Source organism: Elephas maximus, chromosome 22, assembly GCF_024166365.1.
Source record: "Elephas maximus indicus isolate mEleMax1 chromosome 22, mEleMax1 primary haplotype, whole genome shotgun sequence".
In the NCBI taxonomy this organism is placed as follows: Eukaryota; Metazoa; Chordata; class Mammalia; order Proboscidea; family Elephantidae; genus Elephas; species Elephas maximus.
This window is the reverse complement of record NC_064840.1, coordinates 8,563,371-8,589,174: the sequence shown is the minus strand read 5'-3', so window position 1 is coordinate 8,589,174 and position 25,804 is coordinate 8,563,371. Positions and strand designations below refer to the sequence as shown.

At 42.9% G+C, this 25,804-nt stretch overlaps 1 protein-coding gene across 1 annotated transcript in view; it reads right to left on the bottom strand.

Moving 5' to 3' along the window:
* The window catches only part of ANAPC5 (anaphase promoting complex subunit 5), a 33,305-nt gene extending 11,639 nt beyond the window's left edge, over positions 1-21,666 (bottom strand). The window contains exons 1-9 of the mRNA XM_049866053.1: positions 21,342-21,666; positions 18,075-18,154; positions 17,032-17,141; positions 15,508-15,700; positions 13,867-13,933; positions 11,369-11,470; positions 10,229-10,419; positions 1,424-1,505; positions 671-760 (exon numbers count right to left, since the gene is read on the bottom strand). Coding sequence (XP_049722010.1) covers positions 671-760; positions 1,424-1,505; positions 10,229-10,419; positions 11,369-11,470; positions 13,867-13,933; positions 15,508-15,700; positions 17,032-17,141; positions 18,075-18,154; positions 21,342-21,548 — 1,122 coding nt within the window. The 5' untranslated portion in view covers positions 21,549-21,666. The remainder of the gene's footprint in view (positions 1-670; positions 761-1,423; positions 1,506-10,228; positions 10,420-11,368; positions 11,471-13,866; positions 13,934-15,507; positions 15,701-17,031; positions 17,142-18,074; positions 18,155-21,341) is intronic.
* Between the last annotated feature and the right edge of the window lie 4,138 nt (positions 21,667-25,804).

Here is a 25,804-nt window from a genome sequence, read left to right as displayed (position 1 = left end):
AGGTATTGCTATTTCAAAGGTGGAGTCCATGATCCCTCAGTGTATGTTTCAAAGATGAAGCCATTAAGGACTATAATTTGGGTGCTTCTCTGTCATTCACCATGAGAAATGACAGAGTTGCACATCAGGTTTACCGTTTCCTGGCTTTGTTTACTATTTACAATAGGGATCGGCAGTCTTTTTCCTGTAAAGGGCCAGAGAGTAAATAATTTAGGCTTTGCAGGCTACATTCAGTCTCTGTTGCATAACAGTTTTTCTTTTCCCCCCCAACCATTTAAAAAATCTACAAGCCATTCTCGGCTTGAGGGCCATATATAAACAGACAGGGAGTAAGACGAGGCCCAGCGATTTGCCAACCCCTACCTTAAAAATAAGCCTTTCCTAAAATTTTTCTAAGTAAAGATGCGCTAAGTTAATGTTGATCAATAAACTAAACAGCTCTTATCGAGTTGATAAATTGCAACTTGCACTGATATTATTAGGATAGAAGGAGCAGGGAGAAACCCATCAAACAGAACTTGGCGGCCTGATTAATAAGTAAGGTCATGTGAAGCTAACAAGAGCGAAAGCACACAATGAGACAGCCGTTCTAAACCCATCACTGGTTCGCTCCAAAGGAGGGCAGAAATACCACTTCTTCAGTCAGTCTCCCCGTAAGATGGCGCCTTACCGGTAACCCAAAATGCACTGCTTTCTTCACAGAGTGCTCCAGCAGAACACAGCTGTCAGATCTCTTCTGCCCCAGCACGTAAAGCCAGCTCTGGCAAGAGAAATCATCAAAATGTGCCACAGTGAGGGGAGTGGCTAAAGTTCCACTGAAACGGCAGTGTGGCCACAAGAAAGAATTAACAATTTACAAGGGAGAAAATAAATCCTCTAAAACACTCTGTCAGGAGTTATGAACCTAAATGGAACCTGTCGAACACATTAAAACCCTCAGACTGAAACAAACAAGCCACTGATCTTTTCCACCTCTGACAGCTGTGAGGGGCGAGTGTTCCAGAAAAAAAGGATCCAGGCCCACACAGCCTTAAAGTGCAGAATGTGGTTCTCAGGTGACTGTAAATGAACCCTGTGTTCTACTTCTGCTGGGTGATTATCTTTTACAGAACACTGTCTCACCCAGTTACTGGGTGCAGCGCACACCTTTCTGTTAATGTCAACGTTAAATGTGGCACTTAAAGGCTTACTCTTTTGCATGGCAAGTTGCATTAAAATTTGTAGACAGGAAATGCCCCAAAGCAGAACAGATGCCACGAATGAAGGAAAACATAAATAAATATGGGTTGCCCTTCCTAAACTCCCACGACCACCTAACCAGTCTCCGTTCACTGCCAAGGACCTTGGAATCCAAATCAAATGAGGCCTTCCCAAAGCCAACACAACCCAGGCACAAAGGCCCCAGACAGGAGGGTGGCCTTACCAAGCAATGCTGCAGACACACATGATCGTTGGACTCCTGGGCAATCCTGATGGCCTCCTGGAGGGCGAGCTCGGCCTGCTGACTGATGACAGACTGAATGTTAACATCCCATTAACAACCACAGGCATGCTTGCCCAACGGGAGCAGGAAGGAGTGCCGCACTTGGACTTGGCTGTTGTAGCTATTTATGGGGCCATCCAGCAGCAGGAATCACTGACAGTGGACTCGTCCCTTCAAAGGTAAATTTCCAAAGAAAGGGCCATGAAGGAACGCTTTTCTCTCCCTCGGTTCCCAAGATTTTTATTTTAGCTTTCTACTGCCCGGGGGAAGGCCAAGGAGAAGACACAATTTTCACTTTTCACTGCATTCTTTTCTGCATTATTTGAATTTTTTAAAACCAGGTGGGTTTATTACTTTTATAATTTTTTTTAAAAACTAGTTATAAAAAGTATTTGGAGGGTTCCCACTTCTGAGATTTTGTGTGTAGCTGTGCTTAAGTGATTTCCTTCCATCTAGAATGTCTCCCCAAACTTCTCAACTTCTGGGGCTGTCATGGTCCCCCCAGTGCTGAAAACTCCCACAGCATTGTTGTCGGCACCGCACCTTGCTGTGTTTCATTAAACACCTTGGGGGTATCCCCTTCTATTTATTTAATCTGTGTTCATTTTATTTCTTCAACTAGTTTACAAACCTCCAGCAGGCACGGGTCACATCTTAAACGTTGTGTTTGCAGTGGCCAGTAATATAATAGAAGCGCTAGAAACACTGGTTCACTAAGGATCTCAAAATCAGATCCAAAATGCTGAGTGTCGCTTGTTTGTTTCTTTTTTAAAAAATTTATTTTGTTGTTGTTGTTGAGGATATACACAGGAAAACATAAACCAATTCAACAGTTTCTACGTGTACAATTCAGTGACACCGACTACATTCTTCAAGTTGTGCAACCATTCTCACCCCCCTTTTCTGAGTCATTTCCTCCCCCATTAACATAAGCTAACTGCCTCCTAAAGTTCCTATGTAATCTTTCAAGTTGCTGTTGTCACTCTGATCCCATATAGATAGTTTTTAAAAGAGCACAATGCTCGAGGCAGATATTTTTTACTAGCAAAGCTAATCTATTGTTTGGTTTTCAGAAAACTTCAGGGGACCAGACGGCTTCACTAGAGAATTCTACCAAACACTCAGAGAAGAGCTGACACCAATTCTACTCAAACTATTCCAGAATATAGAAAAGAAACAAACACTCCCTAATTCATTCTATGAAGCCAGCAAAACCCTGATACCAAAACCAGGCAAAGACACCACTAAAAAAGAAAACTACAGACCAATTTCCCTTATGAATATAGACACAAAAATTCTCAACAAAGTTCTATCCAACAGAATTAAACAGCATATCAAAAAGATAATACATCACGATCAAGTGGGATTCATACCAGGGATGCAAGGATGGTCCAACACTAAAAAATGAATCAATGAAATTCACCACATAAATAAAACAAAGGCTAAGAATTACATGATCATCTCAATTGATACAGAAAAGGCATTTGATAAAATCTAACACCCTTTCCTGATAAAAACTCTCAGCAAAATAGGAATAGAAGGGAAATTCCTCAATATAATTAAGGGCATATATGCAAAACCAACAGCCAACATTATTCTCAGCAGAAAAGATTGAGAGTATTTCCCTTGAGAATAGAAACAAGACAAGGATGCCTTTTATCACCACTCTTACTCAATATTGTATTGAAGTTCTAGCTAGAGCAATAAGGCAAGAAAGGGAAATAAGGGGGCAAACAAATTGGAAAGGAAGGAGTAAAAGTATCCTTATTCACAGATAACATGATCCTATACCTAGAAAATCAAAGAGACTCCACAAGGAAGTTGCTGAAACTCATAGGGTTCAGCAGAGTGTCAGGGTTCAAAACCAACAAACAAAAATTGCCTGGTTTCCTCTACACTAACAAGGAGGACTCTGAAGAGGAAATCAAGAAAACAATACCATGTATAATAGTCCCCAAAAGGATAAAATACTTAGGAATAAACCTAACCAGGGACATAAAAGACTTACACAAGGAAGACTATTAGCAACTGCTGAAAGAGACCTACATAAATGAAAAAACATTCCATGCTCATGGACTGGAAAACTTAACACTGTGAAAATGTCAACAGCACCAAAAGCAATCTATAGTTACCATGCAATCCTGATCCAAATCCCAACAACATTCTTTAATGAAATGGAAAAACTTATCTTCAACTTTATATGAAAGGATGGAGGCCCTGAATAGCTAAAGAAACCCTGAAGAAGAAAAGAGTAGGAGGCCTCACACTTCTCAATTTCAAAACTTATTATATGGCCTGGTAAACAAAACAGCCTGGTTCTGGTTCAGTGACAGACACAAAGACCGATGGAGTAGAACTGAGAACCCAGAAGTAAATCCATCCAGCTATGGGCAGCTGATCTTCAACAAAGGGTCAAAGTCCATTCAATGGGGAACAGTCTCTTTAACAAATGGTGCTGATAAAACTGGAAATGCATACACAGAAAAATAAAACAGGATGCATACCCACACCACGCATAAAAACTAACCCAAAATGCATCAAAGACATAAATGTTGGAGCTAAAATTATAAAGATCCTGGACGATAACATAGGGTCAAAACTAGGGTACCTATTTTTTGGCATAAATAGTATATCGAACAAAACCAAAAATGCACAAATGACAGAAGATAAATTAGATAACTGGAACTTCCTAAAAATTAAATACTTCAGCTTATCAAAAGACTTTACCAAGGGAATAAAAAGAGAACTTACAAACTGGGGAAAAAAATCTTTGGCAACAACAAATTTGATAAGGTTCTAATCTCTAAAATATATAGAAAGCTTCAACAACTCAACAACAAAAAGACTAACAATCCAACCAAAAAATGGGCAAAGGACAGGCCAGACACTTCACCAAAGAGGACATTCAGGAGGCCAAAAAATAACATGAAAAGATGCTCACCATCATTAGCCATTACAGAGATACAATGAGATACCATCTCCCCCCTGCAAAAATGGCACTGATCAAAAAAACAGGAAATAACAAATGCTGCTGAGGTTGTAAGGGGACTGGAATTCATATACATTGCTGGTGGGGTTGTAAAAATGGTACAAAAACTATGGAAAACAGTATAGCACTTCCTCAAAAAGCTAGAAATAAAAATACCTTATGATCTGGCAATCCCACTCCTAGGTAGATATCCTAGAGATCTAAGAGCAGTAACACGAATAGACATAGGTGCACCTATGTTCACTGCAGCATTATTCACAATAGCAAAAAGACGGAAACAACCTAAGTGCCCATCAGTGGCTGAACAGATAAACAAATTGTGGTATGTATATACAATGGAATACTATGCAGCTACAAAGAATACCGAGGAGCTCATGAAACATAACATGATGAATCTGGAGGGCATTATGCTGAGTGAAATAAATCAATCACAAAAAGATAAATATTGTACGGTCCCACTATTATAAACAGTAAAGAATAGATACACGTCCAGAAAGCAACGCTCTTTCATGGTTAACAGGCATGGGAAGGAGAGGGAGGGGACATCACTTTCTGGATAGTAGACACTCGTTAGTTTTGGTGATAGGGAAGGCAGTCCCAAATATGGGTGAAGTCAGCACAACTTCACCAAGGTAAATACACTAAGAAATACATTAAAAAAAAAAAAAAAGGGATAATTTCAGTAAATGCTGTAATAAATACAATTTTGCAACAACCGTAAAAACAGCTAAAAAGTATGTGTATGGTTACACAGGTAGATACGGATGCATGTATACGTATAGGAAGACATAGGTGAGCAAATACACGTGTGTGTATGTACAGGTGTATCTGCAGGCATGTGTACAGCCACACACAGCAAACCACTAGGGGGCACAGTTACAGAGGCTTCCTTAAAAAAAACCCAAAACTGCGGACTTACTGGTCAGCAGCCTGGTATCCGTAGCACTTAATGACTACGCCACCAGGGTTTCTGGAGGCTTCCGAGACTTATGCAAACAACTCATGGGATTCATTTACTGGGTTAAAAGCCTGGGGCCATAGTCTCGGGAACAACTTAGTCAACTGGCCTAACATAATTCACGTAATATTTTACATCCTAGTTCAGTGAACAGTGTCTGGGGTCTTAAAAGCTTGTGAGCGCCCATCTAAGATACAACTATTGGTCTCTACTCATATGCAGTAAAACAGAATGAAGAAAATCAAAGGCTCCAAGGAGAAACTAGTCCATAGGACTAAGAGACCACATGACCCAAAGCCTCTGTTAACCTGAGAGCAGAAGAACTAGATGATGACCAAATAAATCTTATGTTTAGGAAAAAAGCTATTGAGAGAACTGCACAGGTAGTATGCTAAAACAGACTAAAAAGAGCTTATTTTTCCCAGGTAGGAGAAAGAGGTAGATCGCCAACACAGAAACTTGAGGAAAGTCGGATAAATCCTTCAGCGACCTTACGGGTCTCCAACACGGCTAATCAGAAAATCCACTGGGAAAAAACATTCAGTAAAAAAGTAAGAGGCAAACTGGTTGTGGTATCTCATACGCACAAGCTACTATTTCCAAAATGCCAGAGATAAAAGGTGTGTGGTCTCTAAATCATGGTTTCCTATGTCACTCTGAGTAAAAGCCGAAGTTCTGATCTGGGCCGACAGGACCCTAACTGCTCTGACCCCTGCCACTTCTCTGACCTCATTCCCTTCTATTCCTCCGTCACTTACACACTCCAACCACCTCCACCATGTCCAGTAGCCCTGCCTCAGAGCCTTTGCACTTGCTGTTCTCGCTGCTTTGAACAGTCACATCCACACCACTCACTCCCTCACTTTCTAATCTCTGTTTAAATAGAAAGATGGCAGGTCAGCCCTCCCTGGCCTCTGTGACTTAATATTCTGAGTTTTAAAGGGGTTGAGGGAAGCAGTGGTCTGTGCATATATCTGGAGGAAGGGTGCTCCTTAAGAAAAAACACAACACTCCCCAACAGCACTTCCTAACCCTGTTTCCTTACCCGTAACTACCTGATGTAATTATATTTAGTTTTGTTTATTGTACGTGTCTCTCACTACAGTATGAGCTCTATGAGAACAGGGTTTTTTCCCTCTTATTTTGCTGCTGTAACCTCAGCACCTAGTGCACAGGAGATGACCAAAAAATAACTATAAGGATTCCCAAGAAATTTGCACAGTCCCTGTTAGCTAAGTGACACTCACACGGGCCCACAGACCCAGGACCGGAAACCAAGAAGTCTGAAACTGAACAAATCAAGGATGAAGAAAAAGCAGCACATTAACACACAGTCTCCCTTCGGTGTACATATCCACGCACTCAGCTGCCTCCCCCCGATACACACAGTCCCCTTTCGGTGTGTATATTCCACGCACTCAGCTGCCTCCCCACTGATACACACAGTCCCCCTTTGGTGTGTATATTCCATGCACTCAGCTGCCTCCCCACTGATACACACAGTCCCCCTTTGGTGTGTATATCCATGCACTCAGCTGCCTCCCCGCTGATACACACAGTCCCCCTTCGGTGTGTATATCCATGCACTCAGCTGCCTCCCCGCTGATACACACAGTCCCCCTTCGGTGTGTATATCCATGCACTCAGCTGCCTCCCCGCTGATACACACAGTCCCCCTTCGGTGTGTATATCCATGCACTTAGCTGCCTCCCCACTGATTGTACTGTAACGGGAAGGAAATTCTGTACATCAAAAGATTCTTTGGATCTAACCAGAAGGCTGTATGCAAATTTCCAAACTCCACAGGAAGTCTGTGTTTTTAACATAGAAATGGGTTACTGATATTTAATACAAATGGTAGTGCTATTTACTATGACTACCAAAAAAAAAAGAAAGGTCCTGAAGAAGAGGTTATTAAAGCTGGGCAGAGATAAAGAAGTTGGTTATTAAAAGATAGTATGAAATCTCACCAAATCCAGGAGTTTGGGGTGGCCTTAAATATTTTCAGGTCCAAGAACCAACCTGATGCTTGGATTCCTTTAGTGACACCTCTGGTCTAGGCTTGAGCAATGCACTGACACGTTTCTCAGAGGGTCCGTACGGGGAAACACGTTCCTTGCAACGAGCAGAAACACTCTGCGTTTTAGCTTGCACTCCCCAGCTCTCAGTCTTCTCTAGGAGGCACACAGCTCCATCAGTCATAGTCCCTTTCATGTGACCTTTACCTACATGGAATGTCACACACATGCTTGGCTAAATCCTTTTTTCTCCAGGCTCAGTGTGCTCACATTCTTTATATGACACAACTGTGAGCAGTACGGCCTTCAACAACCTGAACACTGTCACCAATACAAGCCCCAGATTACCAATGCCCCTTTTAACATGGGACAACCAGAAAATACTGGAATTTTCTGCCTGGCTGTTGCATGGCCCATACAGAGAGAGGTAGAAGTCTCAATTATTGGACACTATAAAAACCAAAAAAAACAAATTCATTGCCATCAGGTCGATTTTGACTCACAGCATCCCTAAGGACAGAGTAGAACTGCCCCTTTGGGATTCCAAGGCTGTAAATCTTTACGGAAGCAGATTGCTACATCTTTCTTCCACAGAGCAGCTGGTAAATTTGAACTGCTGACCTTTCAGTTAGCAGCCAAATGCTAAACCACTGCACCACCAGGGCTCCTTTGGACACTATGATTCTGTTAATGCACCCTAAAGTCTCTAACCAAAAGCATTCAACTGTGTGGGTCATAACACATTATGGATAACATTGCAAAGAATGGGAACTCTAGAACACTTAAATTGTGCTCATGAGAACCTGTACTTAGACCAAGAGACAGTCATTCAAACAGAACAAGGGGATAATGAATGGTTTAAAGTCAGGAAACGTGTGTATCAGGGTTGTATCCTTTCACCACACTTGTTTAATCCATATGCTGAGCAAATAATCTGAGAAGCTGGACTATACCAAGAAGAATGAGGCATCAGGATTGCAGGATGACTCATTAACAACCTGCAATATGCGGATGACACAACCCTGCTTGCTAAAAGTGCGGGTGACTTAAAGCACTTACTGATGAAGATCAAAGACTACAGCCTTCAGTACAGATTGCACCTCAACATAAAACAAAAATTCTCACAGCTGGACCAAGAAGCCACATCACGATAAACGGAGAAAAGACTGAGGCTGTCAAAGATTTCATTTTACTTGGATGCACAATCAACACCCATGGAAGCAGCAGTCAGGAAGTCAAATGACATATTGCATTGGGCAAACTTGCTGCAAAAGACCTCTTTAAAGTGTTAAAAAGCAAAGATGTCACTTTGAGGACTGAGGTGCACCTGACCCAAGCCATGGTATTCTGAATTGCCTCATATGCCTGCAAAAGCTGGATAGTGAATAAGGAGGTTTGAAGAAGAGTTGATGCCTCTGAATTACGGTGTTGGCGAAGAATATTGAACACACCACGGACTGCCAGAAGAACTAATACACCTGTCTTGGAAGAAACACAGCCAGAACGCTCCTTAGAAGGGAGGATGGTGAGACTTCGTCTCACATACTTTGGACATGTTATCAGGAGGGACCAGTCTCTCGAGAAGGATATCATGCTTGGTAAAACAGAGGGTCAGTGAAGAAGACCCTCAGTGAGATGGATTGATACAGTGGCTGCAACAATTGGCTCAAACATAATGACTGTCAGGATGGCTCAGGACCAGGCAATGTTTTGTTCTGTTGTACGCAGGGTCACTCTGAGTCTGACCCAACTCAACAGCACCTGACAACAACAGAGTCTCTTTTCCAAGATGCCTGTACAGAGACCACATCTCCCTCAACTGGGACAACGCGACAGAGAACAAGGGACTCTTTCAATTAATAATTTCCTATTAATTCACTTTTTTTTTTTTTTTTTTTTACTATTATTCACATTATTTCCTTGTTTTCAAAATAGCCTCCATATTTTCAGAGTTTTTATCTACTTGGTTCTATATAAAACCAAAACCAAACCCATTGCCGTTGAGTCAATTCTGACTCATAGTGGCCCTACAGGACAGAGTAGAACTGCCCCATAGGGTCTCCTAGGCTGTGATCTTTATGGAAGCAGACTGCCACATCTTTCTCCCATGGAGCGGCTGGTAAGTTAAAACTTTTGGTTAGCAGTCAAATGCTTAACCAGTGCGCCAATAGGGCTTCTTTACCTCTATATAATAGGCAATAATTGATCTATTTTCCTATTTTTATTCATTACAAACATAGGCACACCTGAGCAACTGAATAAACTAGAGTCCCCTCACTGACCTGCCTGACTGAATTCCATTCAAAAGCAAAAAGGAGGCTTTTAGTAAGCCCGTGCACTCTTGTACCCAGTAAAGGCACAACATCCTTTTGGCTTTATGAAATACTGAGAATAGCTTTTGCACCCGTTATTAGCTCCGAAAAATCCTTTTGGGAGTTTCTGGCCTGATGATCTCATTTCCTTTTAATTCAACGGCTGTTGTTCTTAGAAGTAATGAAAGAAAAGAGGCCATGCACTAAGATGGTGATCCCAAATAGTGACGCCAGGGGGCAGACTATTTAGGCAGAAGGTTTTGATTAACTTTTGTCCCAGTGCAAAAAGTTACCTCTTTAGAAGTTACCAACAAGTCCAGGTTCAAAAGTCTTTTTGTCTCTCTTTTTGTCCTTCCTTCCTCCCTCCCTCCTTCTCTTCTTTCTTTTTTTTTTTTTTCTTTTAATACCTCATGATATTTGCAGGCTAATTTCTTCCACATCTGCACGGGCAAAGGTCTATAAACTTACTAGTGACCGAAGCGGCAATGCAGGGCGGCCAGGTTCAGTGCTGCGTATCTCAAGCTCCGGCCGTAGCCCTCTTCCCCATTACTTTTGCTCTCAGCTCCGGTAAGAATCAGGCGGTCAAAATAATGAAGGAGGCTGTGTGTTGAACTGAAAACATCTTGGACCCGGAGATTGTTCAAGTAGCTGAGATAATGCTAAAATAAGAAACAATCAGCATATCTTAAACGTTCCGCTTCCTCTTGGGCAAGACTGCAACAAACACCACCTTCCTACCAAGACGGCCACAGTTTAGCTTAGTCTTTTCCCTACATGGGGAAAGAATAAGTTCACACTACACTGCCTTGGCACAGTTCCCTCTAGTGGGAGTCTCCAACTGAAAAATGGGAGTTTGGTTGGCATGTGTGTCAGTTTTATTCTAAAAATGCATACGTGATGCCACTAATTACATCAGGACCAATGGGTGATACATGAGGACAGACAGGGAACTCACTTAGTTCGGATATTAAGTATTATTTTAAAATAAAGATTTAAACCTGAACTCATATATAATTTATGAAATTAATTTTTCTAAACATCCAAGTTAAAGCACAGTGAAACTTTTACTAGCTTACTAAGTTAATCATGTTCTATTTTGAAACCATTTTTGTTTTGTTTGAATCAATGAGTTAAGCTTTCTTCCAAATGCAGCAATGTCAGTTACTGAGAAGCAAAGCAAAACAGATCTATTTCTATATGTGGGTAGAGTCAGTTGACAAATCCAGGCACTACCAAGAAAGTCTTCAGAGAAAAAAAAAAAAAACCTGGTAAGGAATGGAGTTATTGGAAGAAACTCTGTCAAAAGAGGAGAGGGGAAAAGAATCGTTCGGCTCGAAAACTCTTTTTTTAAATCAGCCTACCTACTCTATCCTCTCCTGTCCATAATTAGCAACATCAGAGAGATGATGAATGAAAGAGAACATCAGTACTGTAAGACACTCCCTCTGGCCCAAGGGGCTTAGCGACCTATGCCAAGGTGTTTACCTGCCAGGAACATGATTTCTTTCAAGCACCCGGACGAATGGGCCAATCCTTATTTGCATGACTACTCAACATAAAAAATAACCCTGTTTTCCAAACTCAGCGACACATTCTGGAAAGACTCACCGCTTCGGCAAAATCAGGGTTAAATTTCAACAAGTTGTTCAATTCTTTCTGCAAAGAAGCTGGCGTGAGGGCTTTAGTCTCATCATTCTTTAACAAAGAAGCCTGAAATTTTAAAATGACCAATAAATACATGGAAATGTACATTAAACAGCCTCACCTGAGTACTTTTCTGCAGAGGCCTCTGCATGGTCTGGCCCCCACAGCCACCAGGCTCAGCACACTGCCCCTTACTCCGGATACACTGAACCACTATGGACCCGCCCTGTGCCCACTCCTCCTGGCCACACAATGCTGTGTCCACTTCCCAAAACAGCAGGCCTCCCAGCCACGCCTCCCCATCCACTCATGGGCCCCATGCCTAGCAAACTCCTGCTCATCCTTCAGGTCCCAGCTTCAACTCAGGTACCTGTTTCTACAACCTTCTAGACTAAGTAAGCTCCTATAAGCTCCTGCATATTCCCATAAACCCCCTGCACTGACCCTTCCTGTGGTACTTATCACACTGTATTAAACTTGCCAGTCTGACCTCGCCTGCCCCCAGACTGTAAGCTCCTTGAAGGTAGGTAGTGTGGTTTCCTTATCCTGGTCTCTGGAAGCACTTGTCAAGGGCCTTACGGCACCCAGTTGTCCTGCCGTGCCCCCACTGATTTGTTTCATATGAAGGGTCTCAATAATGAGTGCACAAAACACGTAGAAACCTAACTGTAAATTAAATGATAGGACTTAATTGGGTTACAGATACCTTACTCCAATATTACCATGGCAAGTTACTCTTTATAAGCAATCATTTCTAATCCGTCAAATCATTGTAGAGAATTCCAAAAATATGGAAAAGCATACAAAAGAATAAAAAATCATCTGCAATCTTACCAACCAGAAGTAACATTATTAATGCTTTAGCGTATCTTATTCTAATCTTTTTTCTCTGTGTGTGTGTGTGTGTGTGTGTGTGTGTGTGTGTGTACATGCACACATATATGCATATGTAAGGAGCCCTGCAGGCTCAACAATTAAATGCTCAGCTGCTAACTGAAGAGCTGGCGGTTCAAACCCACCCAGGGGCTCCATGGGAGAAAGGCCGAGCCATCCGCTTCCGTGAAGACGACAGCCTAGGAAACCCTGCGGGGCAGTTCCACTCTGTCACACGGGGTTGCTGTGAGTCGGAATCAATGTGACGGCATGAACATCATATGTGTGTATATATGCATATGTATGTCTATGTGTATCATATTTTTAATAAAATTAGAATATTATCAGTTTACTTTCTGCTCTTTCACTTAATACTACATTATAAACTTTGCCTTATCATCAGTCTTTGAAAATATGCTTTTTCTACCAAAAATATTAACCCTCTAACTGTCATATTTCCTGCAAGTGCTTTTTCCCATTTGGTTGTTTGCCTTTCACGGTGAAAACGGTGAGAGGGGAACTTGACGGGGCTGCCTTTTCTATTGCTACTTTTAGTGGAAAATGCTTGAGCAACCTTCTCTCCCACGGGTTTCTGCCTTACACAGGTCCTGGCTTTCTCAGGTTTTACTGTAATTTTGTTAGAACATGTTCTGACATGGGACATTTCAAATTTTTATGCTGAAAAATCAAATGATCTTCTCCTACATGCTTTCTTCCCCTGCTTTTATGTTTAGAAAGTCTTTCCCCACCCTGAGTCCAGTTGAAAGTTAATGTGTAGTTCCTTCTAACCTAATTACAGCTTTAGAGATTTATATTTAACCCTTTCATCCACCGGCAGGGTAGGAGGTGTGAGGGTGAAGTGAGGACTCAGCTTGGCTGTGCCCCCCAGAGTTGGCCGACTGTCTGGACAGGCTTTCCTAACCTCTTCAAAATTCATCTGCAGGGGTGAGTCAATCACTTGTACCTGGATCTCAAGATTACAACTTTCTGAAGAAAAAAACTAATAACAAAATGAGGAGAAACTAGAAAAACAGAACAAAAAACCAAAATTTGATGCTGGAAATAACATGGGAGAAAAACGTTCAGCTGACAGTACTGAAAAAATGAAAAGTATAGCTCAAAAGCAACAGCAAGAAATGCACCAAAGAAATACGCACCAAAGACTAAGATGAGACAATGGATCGATAGAGGGTGTGTGGAAAGTAAATACAGCACACTACCAACTGTAGGGTCTAGGTAAGGGGTACATGGGAGCTCGCCGTGTCATGCTTCTCAGCTTCTCCTTCTGTCTGAAAGGATCATGATAAAATGCTGGGGAAGGAGAAGCAAGTCTCCCAAATCACATCCTTTTAAAGGGTGATAGTCACATACCATTACTAAATGAGCCTGCGTTGTAACTTTAATAAAAATAAAATAAAATCACACACAAAATAGGAAGGGACGCACAGACATATCGGCATCATTAGTGAAGAAAAGAGGACCAAGTGTCGGGGGTAATGCAGAGTAATTAATAAACCCACTGACCTCAGAGGCATTTTTAGTGCCATGGGATAAAAAACAGTTTATGATAAATTACAGAATGAACATACCTGTTGAGAAAGAAAAACCTCTGCTTGCTTTTGGGACAGGGGCCCACTGCAAGATACTTCTTCTTCTCTGGAAAAAAATTAAAATATTAAAGAGTTACACAATAGTACAAATGGTAACGCAAAGTCAGACAGACTGCTACAGCAGGAGTTCAAAACTTCTTAAATTAACTCTCTTTTCAGAAATAGAAGATGTACTTAAAATGTGATGGTAAACAACCTACCAAAGTTCACTGTCAACACGGCCAGACAGAGACCTAAATTCCACACAGCTCCCAGCAGGATCCTTTGAAAATGCAGAACTACCATGCCTCCTGATTTAAATCCCTCCAGGGGTATCCCATCACTTTCCACAATAAAGCCCACACTGCTTGGCAGGGCAGGCGCCATGCCTCCTGAGAGCTCCCACCTCTCCTCAGCCTTCTCTTTCTCGCCTACACGCCAGCCCTGATGAACTCCTTCCAGGGCTCCTGTCAGGCCAGGATGTTTCCGTTGCTTCCTCAGCCCACAGTGCCCGCCTTCCCAGTCCTTGTCAGACTGCTGGACACTACCCATCTTTCAAGGCTCGCTCAGTGTCATATCCTCCATGGCAACAAACGACATCTCTCGTTTGAGCTCTGTCTGCTAGAGACGTTCATCATAGCACCTGTGCATCACCATGCTGACTGCTCTTACTTGTATCTGTATGCAGATACCCAGTACTGCGCCCAGGCAGACAACAGGTGCTCAAGGTTTAGGAAATGAATGAAGGAAGAGGCTCTATATAATTCTTTAGACAAAGAATTATAATTATAATACTTAATTAGAATTATTTACAAAAAATTCTATAAACACTTTAAGTAACAGAAATTCAGTGTACTAAATATTTATTATTATCAATATTTATTAATATTTATCATTTAGACGTATATTTACTAAACATTTTCTAAAACCCATACACCTTTATAGTAAATATGCTGGTTATACACAACTAAATTCTTAGAATAGGATAAAAACAAAAAGATGCAGTTAGACCTGACTAAATCAGATTGATCTGAAAGAAAGCCAAGCTAAAGTAAGAAAACTCTGAATTTTAGCATATTTCTGAAGTGACATTTTACTCTATGAGGCAGAGAGTAGCTAGAACTAGGATGACACTACTGCCTAGAAACGTTCCTTAAAAGAATTAACAGAAAATAGATCTTAATAATGTGATAAGAAAAAAAATAACAAGCCCATCTGGGTCAATCTCCGGGCACGGGGGCAGGTGGCTGAGGGGTGGAGGGTCTACCTGGAGAACAGGTGGCGAGGGGTGGAGGGTCTACCTGGAGGGCAGGTGGCGAGGGGTGGAGGATCTACCTGGAGAACAGGTAGCTGAGGGTTGGAGGGTCTACCTGGAGAGCAGATGGCTGAGGGGTGGAGGGTCTACCTGGAGAATAGGTGGCGAGGGGTGGAGGGTCCACCTGGAGGGCAGGTGGCTGAGGGGTGGAGGGTCTACCTGGAGAACAGGTGGCGAGGGGTGGAGGGTCTACCTGGAGGGCAGGTGGCTGAGGGTGGCACGAGGACTCCGGATGAAAGAGGACTTACTGTGCTGGAAATCCTGCTACTGCCCAGGCCTCGGCCCCTGTAAGAGGAGAGGGACCCTGCCAGGAAAACCCAGCTTACCTGACAGAGACATCCAGCTCCTCTTTTTCCATTTTTCTTTCACTCTCCTCCCTATTTGTCAGTTCCATGTCAGTATCTTCCACTGTCTTTTTCTCACCATTTTGAAAGTACTGTTGAAGGGCAGTGTACAGTTTAAACACTTGACTGAAAGAAAGCTTACTGTAGGCCAGGATCATGTGACGTAGAAATAAACCTACCAAGTAAGAAAGGAACCAGGTAAAGCATTAGCTGAGGTCCAGGCTAGGCAATGTCAATGACTATTTGTCGCAATCCTGTCCTCAAAAGAAATAAAATAAGACACTTGCTACTGCCATTCTCCACACCTGATATGCTCTCGCTGACCCTCTACAAAGCTAGTCTCCTCTTAATGGTCAGGGCTCAGGCCCCAGGCTACCATCACTACCTCCATTTTATCCTCATCACAGCTGCTACTGTTGTTAGCTGCTGTTGAATCCGTCTCAGGCTCACGGTGACGCCACGCACAACAGAACAAAACACCGCCCAGTCCTGCGCCATCCCCACGATCAGTCTGCTGAACCGGTTGCGCACGGCTTCCAGACTCAGCCCAAAATGGCCGTTACAACTACTTGAAATTGTCTTTGTTTACTTTTTACTGTCTGGCTCTCCCAAGAGAATGTAATCTCCACAGGGGGAAGGTCCATTTCGACCTTATCTTGTAAGTTCAGAGCCTGCCACACAGAAGGAGATCGACTGTCACCTATCTAAGCCTGAATAACAGAAATCTCCATGCAAAGAGCCAGCTGGACTAGGGCATGGATCTAAAGGTGATAGGAATCTGTCAAGAACTCCAATCTAATGCTCAGAAAGAATCTTTAGACCTTGAACCAAAACTATTCCATGAAGCCATCATTCAACTAAACAACAGCCCAGAAAGAACGCTGGCCTCGAGCATTAGAGAATTACCTATGCTAGTGTAAACTCCCAACAGTTAATCTAAAGCACAGATGAGAACTTTAAGGGGCAGAGAGAAGAAACAATATGGGTGGGGACAGAACGGTTACACAACGGGAAGCATGTAAGCAATGTTACTGAACTGTTTACGCAAAAATTGTGAATGGATGTTTATGTTTTGTTGTCTATATTGTCACTAAAAATAAAAATGTTTTTAAAAAAAGTATCGAGAAATTTCTTGTATGTCCTCACCTTAGACAGTATTTGAAATGATATCTATTTTACTTGCTTCTATTTCGTAAAAGTTTGGTGGGTGAACACAGTTGCACGATGCAATCAAGAAACCCAGAGGATGGTGAGAATGAGCCCAGAAACCCTAAGAGCCCCCAGGGACCAGGCCAATGCTCAGACCACTGCAGACAAAAGCAGAACATGCTTTTCCACAAGTTGATTATTTAAACATAGATCAAAACAGCAAGGCAATAAATACAAACTATGACAGGTCCAAAAGGCCCACTGTGTTGGCTCTCAGATACGGAAGAGTAATGATACATGTGAGTTAGGAAGCTGCTCACTTCGGTGCGAACTGATCTTCTTAGAAGAGTTTCATACCTACAACGCTTGTTTTGTGAACCTCTGGTTCAGTTCCAGAAAAAGAATCTGAAAGGTCATCAAAAAACTGTTCCATATCCTTTAATTCACCTTCAGCCATCAGTTTGATTCTGAATGAAAAAATTGAGGTACGTATTTTAGTAACGCCCTTTGAACGCTTTCACACATTTCATACTTCACAATTACTATCTAAAGTTACTCTGTTTTAAAAGCAATTGGCATAAAGGTTACTTCCAGATGTTTTTTCTTTAGGCTGATTTAGCCTCTACATCTGCATGATCCATTATGATAGCTACTAGCCACAAGTGGCTGTTTAAATTTAAATTAAACCAAGAATTCAGTTCTTCGGTTATACTGACCGCACTGCAAATCCTCAAAAGCCACATACAGCTAACAGCTACCATGCTGGGCAGCACAGATATAGAGCATTCCCATCACTCCAGAAAGTTCTATCACACAAGCTGCTTAAAAGAAAAAAAAAAAAGGCAATTCAGAGTCATATAAAATGGTGGCGCATAAAAAAAACCTGATACTCCAAAATGTCACTCTTCCATTTCTCAAATACCATTGCTATCTTTTTTTTATCATAAAATTTGTCAAAGTATCACATCAACCAGTAAAAATCGAATTCTCTGCAACAACTAAAAAGAACAAGGTAGACTCACAAAGAATGACAGACTTTGAAAAAAAAAAGCTGTAAAATAGTATATCTAATGTTACCCATTAAAAAAAATTTAAGTAAAGGTACTTAGAAAAACAACCAGTATTAATAAAAATAAAACCAACCCACTGCCGTCGAGTCAATTCTGACTCATAGCAACCCTATAGGACAGAGTAGAACTGCCCCACAGAGTTTCCAAGGAGTGCCCGGCAGATTTGAACTGTCCATCTCTTGGTTAGCAGCTATAGCACTTAACTACTACACCACCAGGGTTTCCTCATTAATAAAGATACCTTTTTTAAATAATTAATTAACACATGCCCTTTTTGGGCTTTCATCTACCCTGGTGGTTTTCATACATACAGAAGAAAACGGAGTTTACCTGATCTGTACCGAATTTGCCAGCTGAGGACAAGATTCTTCAATTAACTTGTATAGTTTTGACAGTGTAATATCAGGGCCCTGGGTAAAGGAGACACAGGAAGGTTATGGATGAATTTTAAAAACTTGGAGGTTGACAATGAATTGCAAACATGAATATATTTATCAACCACTGTACTGTAACCACCATCCCAAACATGAAATCTCAGATCAAGAAGGAAAATAACCACTAGGCCACTTTAAAGAATAACAATGAATCCTCGAAACATCTCACGACACCGATGAACCTAGAGGACGTTACGCTGAGTGAAATAAATCAATCACAAAAGGGCAAATATTGTATGAGGTCACTGTCTTAGTCATTTAGTGTTGCTATAACAGAAATGTCACAAGTGGATGGCTTTAACAAAGAGAAATTTATTCTCTCACAACCTAGCAGGCTACAAATCCAAATTCAGGGCATCAACTCCAGGGGAAGACTTTCTCTGTCGGCTCTGGAGGAAGGTCCCTTGTCGTCAGTCTGGACTAGGGCCTTCTCCGCACAGGAACCCAGGGTCCAATGGATGCGATCTGCTCCTGGCGCTGCTTTCTTGGTGATGTGAGTTTCCCATGTCTCTCTGCTCACTTTTCTCTTTTATATCTCAAAAGAGATTGGCTGAATACACTATCTTATCTTGTAGATCTCATCGATATAACTGCCACTAATCCATCTCATTACGTCATAGTGATAGGATTTATAACACACAAGAAATCACATCAGATGACAAAATGGTAGACATTCATACGATACTGGGAATCATGACCTAGCCAAGTTGACAGGTATTTTTGGGGGGACATAATTCAATCCATGACAATCACTATTATAAAAAGTTGAGAAAAGGTTTACAAACATTCTTTGATGGCTACCAGGGATGGGATAGGGAGGAAGGGAAAATCGCTAACTAGATAAAACCAGAAAAACCAAACCCAGTGCCGTCAAGTCGATTCTGACTCATAGCGACCCTATAGGACAGAGTAGAACTGCCCCACAGAGTTTCCAAGGAGCGCCTGGCGGATTCGAACTGCCGACCCTTGGGATAGCAGCATGTAGCACTTAATCACTACGCCACCAGGGTTAACGACACAGTAGACACATATCAACTTGGGTGAAGGGAAAGGCAATATACAACAAGTGGGAGGTCAGCACAACATGACCAAGGCAAAGGCGGACGCTGGGAGGAATGCAAGAATAAAACGAAACAACAGTAAAAACTACACCTACACAGTCCTGCAGTGACAACAATAACAAACAATAATTTACAAGCAGACACATGGGTAGATATGTAAGCTGAGCAGGTGTGGGGAGGCCAATGGGAGTACACCAGTTAGTACATATAGGTTTGGCAGAGGATATTTCTACATACGTGTTTCTACGTGCTGCAAATATAATAGAACATACAGGCAGCAAAGTTATGAAAACTTCTCAGCCACAACTGAGTCACTGGGCTTGAGGGCTTAGGGCCATGGTCTCCGGGGACATCTAGGTCAACTGGCATAACAGTTAGTAGCAGTTAACAGTGTACACCATCCAGGGACCCCATTCACATTACTATTGCCATGGCCAAAATGGGATATGCCTGGAAGCTTTTTTAAAACTGGGCTTTAGGTGAAATTTTACAGGGCAAATTAGTTTCCCATTCTACAATTTATATACCTTTTGTTTCCTGACATTCGTTGCCATCCCCTCAATGTGACACCATTCTACTCCCTTCCTCCCTGGGTTCCTCGTTTCCATCCACCCATTCTTCCTGCCCTTTCCTGCCTTCTGAGCTTTGTTTTTGGGCAAATGCTGCCCTTTTGGTCTCACTGGGTTGACTGTTCTGAGGAGCACATTCTTCATGGGTGTTATTGTTCACTTTATAGGCCTGTCTAGACCACCAGCTGAAAGGCTGGTGGTTCAAATCCACTCAGAGCTGCCTTGGAAGACAGGCCTGGCAATCTGCTTCTGAAAGGTCACAGTGCTGAAAACCCGATGGCGCTGTTCCACCCTGCACAGGAGGTGGCCATGAGACAGAACTGACTGCTGGCAACTAACAACCAGGAGGGGACTAGAAACTGCAAGTTACAGAGACCACACCCCCTTCATTTAACTGACTGGCCATGTTAGTTAACCCCATCACCACCAAGATCAAATACAGGTGATGGATTAAAAAAAAAAGGCCCTTTATAAACTATCTTGAACTGCAGAAATGCAACTCTGGGTAATAATGTTATTATATCCACCTCTTCAGATCCCATGACTTGGGTTCCAGGTACCCAGATTTTTGTGTCTTAAGCCACTGCTCCTTAACAGACAACTGCTCATCCCTCACGCCCCAACCTAACCCTCGCATCCTCTGAGAAGTCCTCCCCCTTCACCTAAGTACACCCAATTGCCTTTAGGAGGGCATAACACATTTCATTCATTCCACAAATATTGACTCAGGCACTGTGCTCGGCTTCTGAGGGGTGCAAGGATGAACAAAAACAGGACAAAGCCCTGCCATCATGGAACTTACAGTCTAGTGGGGGAGGGAAATACCAACCACATCAATGGAAAAACCACAACTGATATCAGGGAGGTGCACGTCCTATGAGAATAAATTACAATGAAAATAAGAGTTAAGACTGAGCACTGACTGTGTGCCATGCTTTGACGTGCTTCACATGGATTTTCTCATCTAATACGGCTAGCCAATGAGATAGTGTCTATTACTGTTCCCATTTTACAGTGGTAAACCTGAGACGCAAATAGGTTAAGGAGCCTGGCCGAGTTGTACAGCTAATAAGTGGTAGAGCCTACGACCTGAGCCTGCAAAATGAAATTGCTTAGCAGCGCTCAGGAAGTAATCAATGTTGGTTGTCAGTTTCATGTCATTATTACTATTGATTACGGTCCTCGAGGGTAGGGGGCCTGTATGTCATCTCTGTATCTCCAACGCTGGGGACAGCGTGCAGCCCCGTTTTACAGAAGACGGGGGATCTGGGAAGGTCATCGCCCCCAGTCACTCGGCTAAGACTGCTGGCGCCAGGGTGTGACCTCGCGGGGAAACTAAGGCACGCAAAGCGCCGGGCCCGTTGTAGGCGCTCAGTAAGCGCTGGCTGCCGGGGTTGCTAGCGTCCTTTCCTCGCGGTCCTCCTGGGGACCTGGCGTGTCTGCCCGTGTCCCCAGGCTCAGAGGGGCGTCCGGCACAGGGCAGGTGCCCAGGGGGGTCTGCTGAGTAAGCGGGAGCCGCCGGGCGCCCCTCACCTGCAGCAGCGGCAGGAGCAGCTGGTTGAGCCTCCGCCGCTCCATCAGGCTGACGGCGCCGTCGCCCGTGCGGCCCATCTCGTTCAGCAGCACCAGCACCGCGATCTTGTACGGCGTCACCCAGTCCTTGATGCCGAACACGTTGGCATGCACCACCCCGTTGGTCATCATGGGGTTGAAGTAGAGGCTCTCGTGAACGCTGGCCATGGTGGCTCGAGCCTCAGTCCGGGGACCTCACGGCACGGCAGGCCCGGGTTCCACCCCGCGGTACCCGGCCCGCGGCCTCCGTTCGCCCGCGCCGTAGCCCGGGAAACTGGGGCTCCTCGGCGGGGCTCCATGCCATCAGCCAATCAGAGCAGAGAGAGCAGAGCACGTGAGAGAGGTACAGCCAATCAGACTATCCAGGCGTGCGGTGAGGGGTGGGGCAAAGACGGTGCTCCTAAAGACTGTTCCCTACAGAAACTCTTGCAGAAGAAGAGCAAGTTCCTGTGCAAGAGCTGTTTCCTCAGCGACGTGGCCCGGGGCCAAGTGAATCCGAGAGTCGAAGTCTGCGGGCGGGGGCTGAAGGACTAGAGAGGCTACCTTTTTGTTCATTTATTTTTAAAGCAACTAAAATTGAATCTTAATAGAAAGCTCCTGTCCAGAGGCGAGATGAGAAGGCAGAAAGGCATAGGAGCTGGTTGAGTAGACAAGGGGAATACCGGGTAAAAAAAAAAAAATGGTGGAGAGGAGAAATGTGCCGTCACATTACAGGGATAGCAACTAGGGTCCCATAAAAATGTGTGTATAAGCTTTTGTATGAGAAACTAACTTGAGCTGTAAACTTTCACCTAAAGCACAATAAAAAAAAATTAAATTTTAAAATGATTATGTTTAAAAAGCAACGAACTTACCAGCCTGAGCCCAGAAGTAGACGGTGCCCAGCTACCACCACCTACCACCCTTGACAAGGTGGTCACAAAAATGTAGAACAAAATTCAAATTCATAAAAAGGACCAGACTTACTGGTCTGACAGAAACTGGAGGAACCCCCAAGAATATGGCTCTCAGACACCCTGTGAACTCAGAACTGAAGCCACTCCTGAAGTCCACCTTTTCATGAAAGGTACGACAGTACACAATACTGGGGAAGTCAGCACAACGTGACCAAGGCGAAGGCGTGGAAGTTTCATAGACACAACCAAACTCCTTGAGGGACCAAATTACTGGGCTGGGGACCATGGTCTCGGGAGACATCTAGCATTGGCATAGCATAGCTTATAAAGAAAATGTTCTACATCCTATTTTGGTGAGTAGCATCTGGGATCTGAAAAGCATGTGAACAGTCTTCTATCATACTGCACTGTTCTCACCCCATCTGGAGCTAGGGAGAATGAAGAAAACCAAAGACACAAGAGAAAGATTAGTCCAAAGGACTAATAGACCACAGCTACCACAGCCTCCCACCAGACCGAATCCAGTACAACTTAGATGGCGCCCAGCTACCACCCCTGACTGCTCTGACAGGGATCACAATAGAGGGTCTCAGACAGAGCTGGAGAAAAATGTAGAAAAAAATTCTAACTCACAAAAAAAGACCAAACTTATTGGTCTGACAGAGACTGGAGAAACCCCAAGAGTATGGCCCCCGGACTCCCCTTTTAAATCAGTGCTGAAGTCACTCCTGAGGTTCACCCTTCAGGCAAAGATTAGACAGGGCCATAAAGCAAACAGTAATACACATAGCTCAACCATGTATACAAGACTAAAGGGCACACCACCACAGAGGCAAGGAAGCACAAGAGGACAGGCTGAACAAATGGAAATGGGGAACCCAAGGTCAAGAAGGGGAGAGGATTAGCACGTCACAGGGTTGGTAACCAGTTTCACAAAACAATATGTGTATTGTTTAATGAGAAACTAATTTGCTCTGTAAACCTTCATCTAAAGCAAAAAAAAAAAAAAAAAACGAAGCCCACCTTTCAGCCAAAGACAAGTCAGGCCTATAAAACCAACAATAACACTATCAAGTATATGAGACCACACAGGCAACACCTGCCCAAAAGCAAAGATGAGAAGGCAGGGAAAGGAAAAGTGGACAAATGGAAATGGGGAACCCAGAGCATAAAAGTTGGGAGTGCTGACACTTTGCAGGGATTGCAGCCAATGTCACAAAACAATTTGTGTATAAATTTTTTAATGAGAAACTAATTTGTGCTGTAAACCTTCATCTAAAGCACAATAAAATTTTTAAAAAGCAACAAAGTTAAACTTGCATCTTTAAAGCTTGTATTTGATTTACTACATTAATTTTTAAACTCAAAAGCCTGGGGGTTTCACTTAATTCTTTGCCTTTTTAAATACACGAATAATTTTTTTTTTTCCTCGGCATTTCACAAATGCCATTTGCCAACAGCCAGACCAGGTTACAAGAGGCCATGTATTCTTACATGAAATAGAATATAAATAATGTCACCTCCCTGTGGTGAATCTGTTTCCTCAATGAAGCACAGGATTTTAGTCTGGCATTCAAAGCCCTCCACGGTCAAGCCCCAGTCAATATTTTCCATCTGATTTTTCACAAGCCCTCTTCCACGTACCTTCCCTCGAGAAACTTAGCTCCCTGTGTAGCCTAAATTATCATCAATAATGGTTACCCAGTAGAACTGGTCCATGGATTTTCTTGGCTGTAATCATTATCCAAGCAGGTAACCAGGCCTTTCTTCCACAGTGTTGCTGGGTGGGTTAGAACAGCCAACCTTTAGCTTAGCAACTGAGCACAAACTTCAGTCCTCTTTCCTGCTTCCTTCTGACAGACTCCAGCACGAGTATCGCCTGTCAATTGTTTCCTTTCTCCATATTGCCTACTAGAAAACAAAATGCCCCTAAATCATAAAACACCAAGTCTTTCATGTGCATGTATGTTTCTTAAAATGTCTAACCAAAAAATTAGTATCTTCATAATAATACTCAGAAGTTGTAAGGTTTGGAAGACCCGGTTGTTGTTGTTGTTGTTAGGTGCCGTCAAGTCAGTTCTGACTCATAGCGACCCTATGCACAACAGAACGAAACACTGCCTGGTCCCGCGCCATCCTTACAATCACTGTTATGCTTGAGCTCATTTTTGCAGCCACTGTGTCAATCCACGTCGTTGAGGGTCTTCCTCTTTTCCGTTGGCCCTGTACCCTGCCAAGCATGATGTCCTTCTCCAGGGACTGAGCCCTCCTGACAACATGTCCAAAGTATGTAAGACGCAGTCTCGCCATCCTTGCCTCTAAGGAGCATTCTGGCCGCACTTCCTCCAACACAGATTTGTTCGTTCTTTTGGCAGTCCATGGTATATTCAATATTCTTCGCCAACACCACAATTCAAAGGCATCAACTCTTCTTCAGTCTTCCTTATTCATTGTCCAGCTTTCACATGCATATGATGCAATTAAAAATACCATGGCTTGGGTCAGGCGCCCCTTAGTCTTCAGGGTGACATCTTTGCTCTTCAACACTTTGAAGAGGTCCTTTGCAGCAGATTTGCCCAATGCAATGCGTCTTTTGATTTCTTGACTGCTGCTTCCATGGCTGTTGATTGTGGATCCAAGCAAAATGAAATCCTTGACAACTTCAATCATTTCTCCGCTTATCATGATGTTGCTCACTGGTCCAGTTGTGAGGATTTTTGTTTTCTTTATGTTGAGGTGTAATCCATACTGAAGGCTGTGGTCTTTGATCTTCATTAGTAAGTGCTTCAAGTCCTCTTCACTTTCAGCAAGCAAGGTTGTGTCATCTGCATAACGCAGGTTGTTAATGAGTCTTCCTCCAATCCTGATGCCCCGTTCTTCTTCATATAGTCCAGCTTCTTGGGTTATTCGTTCAGCATACAGATTAAATAAAATAAAATAAAATTTTTTTTTTTTTTTTACAGATTAAATAGGTATGGTGAAAGAATACAACCCTGACCCACACCTTTCCTGACTTTAAACCAATCAGTATCCCCTTGTTCGGTCCGAACAACTGCCTCTTGATCTATGTAAAGGTTCCTCATGAGCACAAGTAAGTGTTCTGGAATTCCCTTTCTTCGCAGTGTTACCCATAGTTTGTTATGATCCACACAGTCAAATGCCTTTGCATAGTCAATAAAACACAGGTAAACATCCTTCTGGTATTCTCTGCTTTCAGCCAGGATCCATCTGACATCAGCAGTGATATCCCTGGTTCCACATCCTCTTCTGAAACCTGCCTGAATTTCTGGCAGTTCCCTGTCCATATACTGCTGCAGCCGTTTTTGAATGATCTTCAGCAAAATTTTGCTTGCGTGTAATATTGTTCTATAATTTCCACATTTGGTTGGATTACCTTTCTTGGGAATAGGCATAAATATGGATCTTTTCCAGGCAGTTGGCCAGGAAGCTGTCTTCTATATTTCCATATTTCTTGGCATAGACGAGTGAGCACCTCCAGCACTCCGGTAGTTTCACATAACTCTGAAA